The following is a 12,371-nucleotide window of genomic DNA, read 5'->3' on the forward strand; positions in this document are numbered from 1 at the left end:
GTTGCGGCTTTACGTCAGAAAATGTAAATACCGACGACAGTTAATTTTGCCTAGGCATGACAAAGATTTATAATTATGTAATTCAGTAAACCACCACCCCATTCGTTGATTCTGTGTTGTTTATTCTGAAAGCATACCTTGAATACGGCGTAAAATATGATACCAGAATGTAAATTAACCTTTAAATAATTTTACTTAAGCTAAACGTGGATATTAAATCATTATATTTTAACATACATCTACACTTAAAAACTAGAGTATATTTATAAAAATGGACTACTATAAAATGCGCACATTATAATTAGAAGAAAATAATACAGCTTCTGTACGTGAATAAAATATAGTTACGTGAACCGTACAGTTTAACACGAACAATCCATTTTTTTCGAGTATGATTCATCGAGTATAAAAGAAACGAGGTGAAGATAAACATAATGGTATACTGAATGCTAAAACTGAATTTATATGAGCTACTGCAGCAGAAAAAGTTTTAAATGTTAACAATGGTCTTTGCATTCAAACCACGACTCAAAACCAGTGCCGCAACATCCACCCGGGCAGCCGGGGCAATGCCCCGGGGAACGGCCTCCATTCCTATTTTGTGGCCCCTATTTATAATTTTCACAATTTTTAATTTTTATATACCCAGCAATACCTACTGAATTGTGAGAATTTGTGACAACTATGTATACTGTGTAAGATAAAATTAATTTTAAAAATGTTTGTTCTATTACACTATTACAGTAATTATCAAAATATTGATGACTGAAAATTATTATAGTCCGGCATTGATTTATTATTATCGTTTGTTGGAATTTTAACGGGAATCCCGCTATTTACGTCACCACGACGGACTATCTAGCGATTTGTTTGTTTTGACTGTGACACGCCAGTACGCCACGCGCTGATAATCCTATATAACTATATAAGAACTATTCATACGACATACCGTGTATAAATACTATAAATGAATAATATGACGACTGCAAGTGTGGCTAGCATTGTAGGAACACTCGGAATAGTATTAAACAAAATCATCGCGTTCTTTCTTTGGCATTTGCGTACAGCGAGCATTGCGAGGTGCGACTGTGCGATTACCTATATAACTTATTAGTTATTAGTTATTTACTTAGTGACTAGTTTGACTTCTGTTCTTCACTATTATTGTATGTTGTACACTTGTACATTAATAATAATAATAATGGAATCTTCTCAACAACCGTTGAAAAAAATTAGATTGTCCGGTGGAGCAAGAAAAATGTTGAAACAGAAAGAAAAATCTATTAAAGGGAATAGAAGTATTTTGTCATTTATTCAATCTCCAGTTTCTGAAACTGTTATTTCAAACTCGAATTCTGTAGAATTCGAAGATAGTTCTTACCAACTTGAGTCAACGTCAATCCAAGGTAATTGTATGGCTGTATTTAATAAACTATAATTAATATAGAAATTTATATCATAGGTTAGTAAGAAATACATAATTATTGATGGTCACCATGAAATAGTTAATACTATTTTTAATATTCTCAAAATATTTATATTTTATTTATTTATAATTTTATTTAATATATTCAATAATTATATTGTATTTAATTATCAGTAATTTTTTTAAGAATTAAGTATTTAGACAAATATTGATTGGGTACAAATGTAACAGTTTATCTGGGTACAATTGTAACATTTTATATTAGGTTTAGGTATAGGTCTGTGCCTACCTACCTAGTTATGTTATAAAAGCTATAAAAAAGTCAACAATTATGTTTTAAACCATTATGTAAACTAAGTTATAATGTTATATTTCATTTTATTTAATGATATTATGTTATGTTTTTATTTAAATTTTAAATTAAAAAAAGTCATTTTCATGTTTGTTATATATACCTAGTTATGCTATAAGAGCTATAAAAAAAGTCAACAATTATGTTACTAAACCATAATGTTACCAAAGATATATTTCATATTATTTAAAGGTAATTATAATAGTTTTATAATAATAAAAAAGTAAAAATATAAATATGTTACATTTGTCCCTAGCTCTGTTACAATTGTCCCTCTTCGGGGTACAATTGTAACAACTTTTTTTTTTTTATTCTTCATTTATGTAAAAACTTTAAAAATTTTGGGTTTAATACTTACATATTTATAAAGGTAACAACTTGTTTTAAATATTAAAAGTAAAATAAATAAAAAATACTTAAAATTCTTGCAGATATAAGCAATTTTATGAAAAATGTTACAATTGTTCCGGGCCTCCCGGAAAAATATGCATTTAGATACAAATCCACTATCCTCAGAATATGATAAATAAACTAATAATTTTTTAGGATTAGATTTTTCAACTGAATATCCTACTGACCGTGGACATTTTGAAGATATTATAAGCAGTGATATGAAATACAGTATAATGAGTTATGGTCCATGCAGACCTATTATTAACTTTCCTTACTCACCAGATGGTAGTGGAGTTTTAAGAAAATTTTCAGCCAGTTATTACAATATGACAACAAAATCAGGTTTACAAATTCCTCGATTATGGCTTTGTTATTCTATTTTATTAAACCGTGTGTATTGTGAGACGTGTTGGTTGTTTGCAAACAGAAACCAAAAAGGATTCAAAAACAATTGGATTGTAGGGATAAATGACTGGCATCACATGAATGACAAAATTAATGATCATGAAAAATCCCAAACACATATTTATGCCAGTAGTGTTCGACTTCATTGGTCAGAGAATAAAACTATAAATAGACATACGGAAGAACAAATTTCCTAAGAAGCAGATTTTTGGAAAAATGTACTAACCCGAATAATCAAAATAATTTTGTACTTGACTGAAGGTAATACAGCACTCAGGGGAAACGAAGGTAGTGGAAAAAATAAATCCAATAGTGAAGGTAATTTTATAAGAACTGTCAAACTGATGTCTGAATTTGATCCAATTTTATATGAATTGTTAAATAATAAGAGTCTAAAAACAAAATATTTAAGTTGGAAAATTCAAAACGAAATTATAGATTTATTAGCTGTTGAACTTCGCCGTTTATTATGTAAAGAAATAAAAGATTCAAAATTGTTTTCTATTATAATGGATTCTACTTTAGACATTAAAAAAAAAAGATCAATTAAGTGTTGTATTACGTTATGTAGTGATTGATTCCATAAAAAATCTATTGAAATAAAAGAATCTTTTTTAGGTTTTTTTGAATTAAAAAAACATGGTGCTGCTGACTATGAAAATCGGTTGTTTAGTATTTTGGAATCTTATGATCTAAACGTGAAAAACTGTCGTGGACAAGGATACGATGGTGCATCTGTTATGAGTGGCAGTAATAGTGGAGTCCAAAAACGTATCATGTCAGTGGCACCAAATGCACCATTTGTTCATTGCTGCGCACATAATTTGAATTTGGTGATTTCTGATGCAGCCAAAATCACTCAAGTAGCAAATCATTTCTTTGCCACTGTTCAAGCTATTTTTAACTTTTTTAGTTCTAGCGCTCCTCGGTGGGCCACGTTAGCTTTCAGTGAAGACTTTGCTTGCAAAATTAGAAAGAAAGTATTGAAAAAAATATGTCCAACTCGGTGGGAAGCCAGACACGAATCAGTCTCAGCTCTTAAACAACGATATATTGATGTACTTAAGTCATTGATTAACATAAGTTTAATCAGTAAGAAGTCTGACGAACGAAGTGAAGCTCAATCTTTACAAAAAAAAATGGAATCTTTTCAATTTGTGTTGATGTTGAGTGTTTGGGAAAACATATTACGACCACTTCATGGTGTTTCAAAAATGTTACAACGAGATATGAATCTACAAAATGCACGAGACAGATTAAAAAATGTTTATTATTTAATAAATGAATTGAGAAATAATTATGAAGATATAGTAAATAATGCCAAGTCATTGTGTTTGAGATGGAGATTACCTGTTACATATACTGAACCTCGTCAGATATATGCAAAAAAAACATTTTGATGAAGTCGATGGAGATAGGCGGTTAACTATAACAACAGAAAACTTTAAAATTAAAGTATTTTATCCTATTATAGATACTGTTTTAATGCAACTTAATATTCGTTTTAAAGCAATGGACAATGTATGTACTACATTTGATTTTCTTAATCCAAATAATCTCTTATGTTTAAGAGAAGATAATATTGTAAAGGAGTCATATGATTTTATTCAAATGTATAAAGATGACATTAGTTCTAATTTTACTGGTCAGATTTTATCATTAAAAGAATTAATAAAAAATAAAAATTTAAAAACTATAAATGAAATGGCCAATTTTATACTTACCAATGATATAGCAACAAGTTACTCGGAAATCTTAGTAGCTTGTACAATATTTTTAACACTGCCAGTTACAGTAGCAACGGCTGAAAGGTCATTCTCGAAATTAAAAATTATAAAAAATTATTTAAGAAATTCTTGTAGCCAAAATCGACTTTCAAACATTGCTATACTCAATATAGAACAAAAGCGGACTTCAGAATTAAAAACAGACAAATTAATTAAAGATTTCTCTAATTTGAAAGCAAGAAAGATGAAATTTGTTTAAAATATTAACATCATATTATTTTTATAAATTGTATAACTTTATTCTATTATAATGAACTTATTTGTTCATGTGTTTTTATTTATAATAAATTAATATGATGGATATTAAAAAGTGTTGTTCTTTACTAAAAAGTATGTTTTACATGTATGAAATACTTTTTAATAAAGATTATGTTTGTTTGTTGAATTTTATCTGACTCCAATAAATGTGTTCACTATTTTAACCCTGGTGCAGTGATGCTAGATAGTGGCCCCTAAATAATCTTTTGTCCTAGGGCTCAAAAATTCTAGTTGCGGCACTGCTCAAAACAGAGTTCGGTATTAATATACAAAAATTATAATATTATGAAAAATTAAGATTTTTAATGCATTTCGGTATATATAAATATAATAAGCATATAACAAAGGTAAATAGCCCATCTCACCACTGAAAATATTCTCTTATCAATGATAATTGAGTACAATTAAGAAATAAGTATACATTTCAAAAATTTTACAATATTTTTTGTATTTCTGGAAAACCTACATCATATTTGACTATAACTCAAAAAAAAAATTGACATATCTAGAAGTAATAAATAATTTGTAAAATAATATAAAAACATAGTGATAGAATATAATATGAAACAACAAAAATACAATGATATATTACGTTAGCTGAAAGTCATTAATACTATTTACCAACCATAATTTAATAGTGTTTTTTTTATCATATATACTATTAATAATTTGCATTGGAATACCATTTAGTAATCTCAAGCCCACTTGAGAAAAGCAAAAGCTAAAATTAAATAAATGAACAATAGGGATTTCCAATTTGTTTTTTACACGTGTGTCATAATATCTAGGTTTAAATTCAATTAAATTAAACTTGTATATATGTTTCAGTCATGAGCGTGTTCAGACTTTGGTGGCCGAGGGGGCACAACAAATTATGACACTAGACTTGACTTTCACTTGAAAGATGCACAGACTGAGTTGTTACTGGAGTTAACATTGTTTAGACTATCCACTTGGACCAATAATTGTTTTTATCAACAACTTTAACTCTGGTAGTTCCTTAAGACATTGATGATAACCATCGTAAAAACACTCGAGAGACCTAGTTTTTAAGGAAAGACACATGTAATATAACATGTAATAACAATTATAATTTTATTAATAGTCGGTACGGGATGACGTACCACCCGTAGCCCGGCGAGCGGTCGTAGGCGCGGTGTTGGTGGACGTCGGCGGGCACGCGTATCATCGTCGCCGTCCGCGACCAGCCGACCACGGACAATTTTTTTTAATAATTAATTTATTAAAAAAAAGGGGAAACTACGCCCCCCCCCCCTCCCAGAAAATCCAACAGTTCAAATAGTACCTTTTATTAATGAACTCATATGGATATTATTTAACAATATTGGTACTTAGTACATGCTACCTACAATTTAAGTTTATCTAAACCATAAAATGAGTTAAAAGACTTATGTAAAATCAAACAATTAGATATGGTGCATAAAACAAATACAATAAAAATGTGAGGGGAAGGTAACATTTTTCGTAACTGTTGATTTTTCCAAGAGCAAAATAAATTATCATCATAGGCGTGTTCAGACTTTGGTGGCCGAGGGGGTACAAAAATATTTAAATTATAAGACTTATATTTGTTTTTTGTTAAGACATGAATAATAAAAATACATTTAAAACTCAAAAAAAAATACGTACAATTTACTACTATACTAAAACTAGGTAATGAGTACAGATCGTATTACTTTTTTTTATCCTGGCACGGTTTTGTTGGAGGAAAATCTCGCCGGGGGGGTCAGTGGCCCACCCGGCCCCTCCCGTAAACACGCCTATGGTTACAGTTAAAGCATTTAATTTCGTTATTTTATAAAATAACTAGGTAATTCAAGAATTACCAACGAATGTTTGTTAAAGTATGAAATCATACGTGAAAATTATACTTTAACTAGTTATTTCATAGAATATCTAGTTATACTAAACAATTTTAGTTTGATATACGTTAAAGTATAAAATACATTAAAATTTAAAATATATTATAACATTTTATTTATTTTAAATTTAATTAATTATTTATTTGTACATACAAGGTTATTGTAGAGGCATACGAATTAACACTGAATGCGTGTGACTGTAAGACTTTTAATAAACTTTAAATCTTACTAATGATATAAATAATCCTAATAATAATACATATACAACGATAATTTTATCTACACGATAAACGTACATAAACACTACAGTCACTAACAACAAAAACGGCAGTTTTATCTAATTTATTGCTATGATGGGTTGTAAAATAACGATATTGTACATGCATGAATATATCAATTTGACACATTAACGAAGTGATGCTAGGGAATGTATTAAATAACTAGTTAAAGTATAAATTATATACATTACCTACACGTTTTAGTTATTTTATAAATGATTTAGTTACTTCATAAACTAACTGATTTAATACTTTAACTGTTACATATACACTATAGCAGTGGTTCTCAAACTATGGTACGCGTACCACTAGTAGTACGCAAAAGGCCGTGGTAGAACGGAAATTAAAAATTTGATATTAAATCTTTTATTAATTTATTAACACTAATAAATTTTTATTAATAAATAAATAGTTATTTTACTGTCTTTATGTTTAAAATAAATGTACTTTATTATGGATAGTTTGTATGATTCTATTTTTAATCATTAGTGGTACGTGACTGATTGATAATATATTCAAGTGGTACGCGAAAAAATAGTTTGAGAATCGCTGCACTATAGGATAGAATAATTATTGTGTTGTAAAAACTTTGAGTTCGTTAATTAGGTCCTTAGTGGAATATGTTTTTTGCTTTGCTTTTCGACATGTGGTCCGACATCCATACATTCATACGTAACATCGTGGTTTAATATTGTCCCCACACACTCGCGTGGTAGCATTATTATTCTAAACAATTTATTCATTATATAACAATGGTGTATAAACGATTTTTTTGCTGAAAGGGAGAAGTAGTTAAGAATATATTTTTTATTAAAATTTAAACTAAATTCCATTTTATTTTATTTGAAATTGTTAAAAACACTATAATAATCATGCAAATATAATAAAATGTATGTAAACATATAATGAAATATGAGAAATAATAAAAATAAATGCTAGTGAGTTGATTATATAATCCAAATAAAATAACGTGTCAATCGGTTAATATAACAGATTAAATAATTATAGTGATATGGCTGAATTAAAGGAGGGTCGGGGCGGCAACCCCGGGGCCCTCTCGAGTACCCAAGTAAAAGGGGCCCAACAATGAAAACAGATATGGTTGACCAATATGCACATGATGTGACCGTGTTCGACGGCGGATTTCATCCCACGCGACTACACCGGAGATGTGATTAATACAAAAAGGTAATACAAAATAATCCAGCCCCTGTGTGCATGCGACCACTGAACCACAGTCACGAACGAAGTTCAGGTTTACAGCAAAGGACACATGAATAAAAACAAATTTCATATTAATGAAAACCGTGTTATTCACAATGGCTGTTGGCAAGTGACCACCCTGGAAAACGGTAGTTATAAATGCAAGGCAATAAACTTGCGCAAAACGACACATACCAAACAGGTGATAAAATTGACACGAGCACAGAAAACGTGGTTTTGACGAAATGGTTGTAGACGAATTAAATTTGGTTGAGTGCATGCGAAGGCGGACAGTAGAAGACGAACGAGATGGTGCCGACGACGTTCACCATGAAGCCTATGGCCACCGGACACCAAAATTACTATAAAATTCCTCAGCGTCACCACAATAAAATGAAAACAACCAAACTTTTTAAACTTTTGTGACACTGAGAGCATGACTTGGAAGAATAGCGAAATATAACCGAACAAACTTGAAAACATGAAATAACAAACACATTTTCATACGACTGATAAAGACGTAAGTACACCATTAGCCGACCGAACGTGAAGGCTGCAGCAGCGTGACGCACTGTTGAGCCGCACAAAAATGATAACACAAACCGGAACAAAGATACTGAGCGATATATGAACAATGATACAAACAGAAAGAACGTTAGTGGCGCCATTGTTTATAAATATTAGTATTATTAATTAATGGTGGCGCAAACAAAAATGTTTAGTGACAAAAATAAATAATTATGCATTATAAATGGGTAAATGGGGTTTTAAATGATTAGGTCAGTTGTATTTAAAATAATAAAAAAATATTAAAAAATTCAAAAATATGTTATTAATTCTATAAAATTACATAGGTAATATGATACAGTACTATTATACTTGTATTACATTTACTATTAAATCCTTTATATTTTCAGCTACACCATTTATAAATATTTAATTACCAGTCCTCGGTCTATAAAAATGGAATTAAAATATGTAACGTTCGTTGACTATTAGGGAAGCAAATTAGACATGTTGTCGAGAACCCACGATCGCAACTCGGACAAAATATAATTTTCCGACAACATTCAAATATATTGAAAATTAATTAATTTATAAACAGTTAATCGCAACAGGATATATTTGGTGCCAAAACTACGACATTATCATTTATACTACAAGATAGGAATTACATAATTATCTTTATTTCAATGAATCGACTATATAAAGATAAATCATTTAGAATAAAAAGGTTACTGATGTGGTTAACAGATAATACTATATCGGCGTACAACTGGCACAGGGGTTGAATATTATATTAAACCTGTCTTTTTTTTTATCTCCATTTTTGGTTTTCATAATATTATATAATTCAGTTACGGTTAATTACACTCAACAGATATTTATACGGTTTATGTACAACGTATATATTTTTAATGTTTTAATACAATTGCTATTATTTTTTTAATTTATACAACTTATCTTAGATAAGAATACTATAAAGTAAAATATGTACATAAATAAGTACATACATAAGTAAGTTTATTCACCTCAAATATTTCTTTAACTCTTTCTAATGATTACCTATAATATATAAAATTTAAATATATATTTTTATTTATTACTTTTTTATATCATAATTTAGAATCTCATTCGCAGGTCTTTGCAGAGAGAGTGACACTATATTAGTTTTGAAAACATTTAGATGCTACCATACGTGTGTATTTCAATTTATTAGAAACAAATAAAAGTCAATACATACATTTGGTATAATAAATATTTTGTATTCAGTTATTGTGTACAAACTCAGCGCATACCTATATTAAATGCTAATAATAATTATTTATTTTTTTCGCTTAACAGTCTCGTATGCGCTACACGGATCCTAAAGCTAAATGTAAACAAATAAATAATGCAATTAAATTAACTTGTAAATATTTTAAGTTACAATCTGTAATTTTCATAACATATTTAGACCATATTTATATATTATATTATATTATATTATATTATATTTTTTATATATTATTTATTTATAACATATTTATTTATTAAAAAAAAAATTAAAAATGTTATTATAGAAATTGTGCACAATCGCAACAATGAGTTACTATCCCAGTTTTATATAATTTTTACATTTATTTACAGTTAAAATAACCTCATGTTTCTAACTAACGGTCTAATATTTATTTACTTATAATAATTAAACGGACGGAGTCCTTATACATAATGGTTTAATTTACAGAAGTAAGAGATTAATCGCCAATAAAATAGGTCTGGTACAAAATGAGAAATATACAAAAATTAATATAGATATTAATTATAAAACTAAAGTTAATTATAAAATACAATAGAATAATCTGGTATAAGACAATATAAGAATAAACATAACTAGTTAAAAACAAATGTATAACTATTACCAGCAATCGTTAACAGATTAGCAGCACAATTACCATAAAGTTTTTGTCGGAATAAACAGGATAAAAAAAGCTCAGGATTTCTGGTGTTAAAAAAATTAATTTTAAAATTGATTAAATAAAGTAAACCTGGACAATCAATCAAGCCAAAAATCAATTTATGGAGAAATTTAGAGAGCAACTGTAAGCGCCTAGTTATAAGTGGAACAACATTTAAATAATTTAAAATATTATCATATGTACCATGCAGTGACCTATATACGTTACTTTTAAAAGACATAAATCGCAAAAAGTTATTTTGTAGAGATTCTGTACTATAATTTTGTTTGGACGTATTGTTCCAAATTAGTGGACAATATTCAAAATTTGAACGAACTCACGAACAATAAAAAATGTTTAAAGCAAAAGGATCACAAAAATCTTTACATGATAATTTCATAAAACCAAGAATACGCATTGCTTTGTTCTTAATTAGTTCAGTGTGATTTTACATTTAGCTCGCAGTTAAGAAAAATGATTGTACTCAAATATATTATTATTTTACTTATAGAATAAATGTGCAATTTTTTTTTTCTTTTATCGGAAAATTAAGCTCATTAGAATACCATCAGATGAATTAAAAACCTTGTTAGAAAATGAGTCTCCTAAATAGTTAATAACATTAACATAATTACAGTTTTTTAAATCATAAAATGACTCAGGTACTAGTAAAAAGTTAAATTGATTAAAGTCTAATGATATATTTAACGCAGGGTGGTACTTATCGATAGACAATAATGGATCAGGATCGTTAGAGACATTAACATGAACATTTGATAATGCTAAATCTAAGCTAACATTATTGTGATAACAAATATAATTATATTGGTTTGAATTAAATTAAGATAACATACTATTAAAATAAGAATCAATATAAGAATAACAACTAACAGGTAAGGTAGTATTTGTCCAAAATAACGAAGGTAAATTATAATTATCTCATAAGATAATTTTGGTATGAAGATTGTTTTAATTAAGTTCATTCAGAGCAAAAGAAAAACTTCATGCATAATGATATTTGAACGAGGTGAAATATAAACACAGTAAAGTATTTATAAAGTATTATATTAGATAATTGAACTAACTTTTGGAAAGATCAAAAATGTTTATATAGTACCCCATACCACCCCACACCACTACCAGCAGACTTACATAACCCATAAAAACATAAAATTTAACACTTACGAAATATACCTCTACGTGTGCAGATGTTCATACTTCACATATGAACTTTTTAAAGTCAATTTATCGCACTCTGATGTTGCGCAATCTTAGTCACAATTTACAATACTGCATTTATGGTATTTAACCCCAGTATGGCAGTAAATGCCCACCAACACATTACCGAATTTTGAATGAGCAATCGCTTTAAAATAATATTTTTGCCGTTCACACAACCGTGTTGTCTAACAGACGTAATATTACATTTTCGAACAAAATTCACCAAATGTCACATATACTCGTATACATACGATCGTATATATGTAATGTATGTATTCAGTGTTGATCAATTATTGAAAACCACATTCTGTTAGGTGACTGTACAATGATTGATAAATATTTACGCATACGAGGCAACACGCTATGGTGATTTATGCATGAACGTATTATAATATTTTACATTGTGTTCTTTCCTCTGCCCACACCATTCATCTGCCAACACTCGCAGTCTGGCAATCTGGCGACTGATTGATACTTTTCGTATTGGCAAACGTCCCTCGCACGACACACTGCTGCATAATATTCGTAAGTTTCAGAAGTATTAACAACCGTAAATTCAACACCTCGTGTCGTTTATGATTTCTCGTCGACATAATAATCATAATAATAATCACACAATTACGTATTCATGTATGTAGTAAATTAACTTTATTCCTCTGTATACGTATCGGTATTTATTTTTATTATTATTATTATTATTATTATTATTATTATTATTATTATTATT

The 12,371-nt window shown here is 28.7% G+C and overlaps 4 protein-coding genes across 4 annotated transcripts; 3 read left to right on the plus strand and 1 right to left on the minus strand.

The window, feature by feature from the left end:
- The first annotated feature begins 546 nt into the window (after nt 1-546).
- On the plus strand, nt 547-2,998 carry LOC112692384 (zinc finger MYM-type protein 5-like). Its single transcript, XM_025567043.1, has 2 exons — nt 547-1,406; nt 2,325-2,998. The coding sequence occupies exons 1-2, from the start codon at nt 1,169-1,171 to the stop codon at nt 2,771-2,773; spliced, it is 687 nt and encodes a 228-aa protein (XP_025422828.1). The 5' UTR covers nt 547-1,168; the 3' UTR covers nt 2,774-2,998.
- A 318-nt stretch (nt 2,999-3,316) lies between these two features.
- Nucleotides 3,317-3,976, plus strand: LOC112692474. Its single transcript, XM_025567149.1, has one exon. It carries the CDS (start codon nt 3,317-3,319, stop codon nt 3,974-3,976), a length of 660 nt encoding a protein of 219 aa, XP_025422934.1.
- Nucleotides 3,977-4,157: 181 nt separating this feature from the next.
- On the plus strand, nt 4,158-4,565 carry LOC112692386. The gene has a single exon (XM_025567045.1). It carries the CDS (start codon nt 4,188-4,190, stop codon nt 4,560-4,562), a length of 375 nt encoding a protein of 124 aa, XP_025422830.1. The 5' UTR covers nt 4,158-4,187; the 3' UTR covers nt 4,563-4,565.
- A 3,172-nt stretch (nt 4,566-7,737) lies between these two features.
- On the minus strand, nt 7,738-8,457 carry LOC112692385. Its single transcript, XM_025567044.1, has 2 exons — nt 8,181-8,457; nt 7,738-8,124 (listed from the first exon to the last, which is right to left on the minus strand). The coding sequence occupies exons 1-2, from the start codon at nt 8,421-8,423 to the stop codon at nt 7,804-7,806; spliced, it is 564 nt and encodes a 187-aa protein (XP_025422829.1). The 5' UTR covers nt 8,424-8,457; the 3' UTR covers nt 7,738-7,803.
- Between the last annotated feature and the right edge of the window lie 3,914 nt (nt 8,458-12,371).

Source organism: Sipha flava, unplaced genomic scaffold (genome assembly GCF_003268045.1).
Source record: "Sipha flava isolate LNK unplaced genomic scaffold, YSA_version1 73_pilon_pilon, whole genome shotgun sequence".
NCBI lineage: Eukaryota > Metazoa > Arthropoda > Insecta > Hemiptera > Aphididae > Sipha > Sipha flava.

Coding starts and splice junctions, on each gene's coding strand:
- LOC112692385 (XM_025567044.1), bottom strand. CDS start 8,423: ATGCTCTCAGTGTCACAAAAGTTTAAAAAGTTTGGTTGTTTTCATTTT. Junction 8,125..8,180: donor TCAATTTTATCACCTGTTTG/GTATGTGTCGTT, acceptor ACCGTTTTCCAG/GGTGGTCACTTGCCAACAGC.
- LOC112692474 (XM_025567149.1), top strand. CDS start 3,317: ATGAGTGGCAGTAATAGTGGAGTCCAAAAACGTATCATGTCAGTGGCA.
- LOC112692386 (XM_025567045.1), top strand. CDS start 4,188: ATGTATAAAGATGACATTAGTTCTAATTTTACTGGTCAGATTTTATCA.
- LOC112692384 (XM_025567043.1), top strand. CDS start 1,169: ATGTTGTACACTTGTACATTAATAATAATAATAATGGAATCTTCTCAA. Junction 1,407..2,324: donor TGAGTCAACGTCAATCCAAG/GTAATTGTATGG, acceptor ATAATTTTTTAG/GATTAGATTTTTCAACTGAA.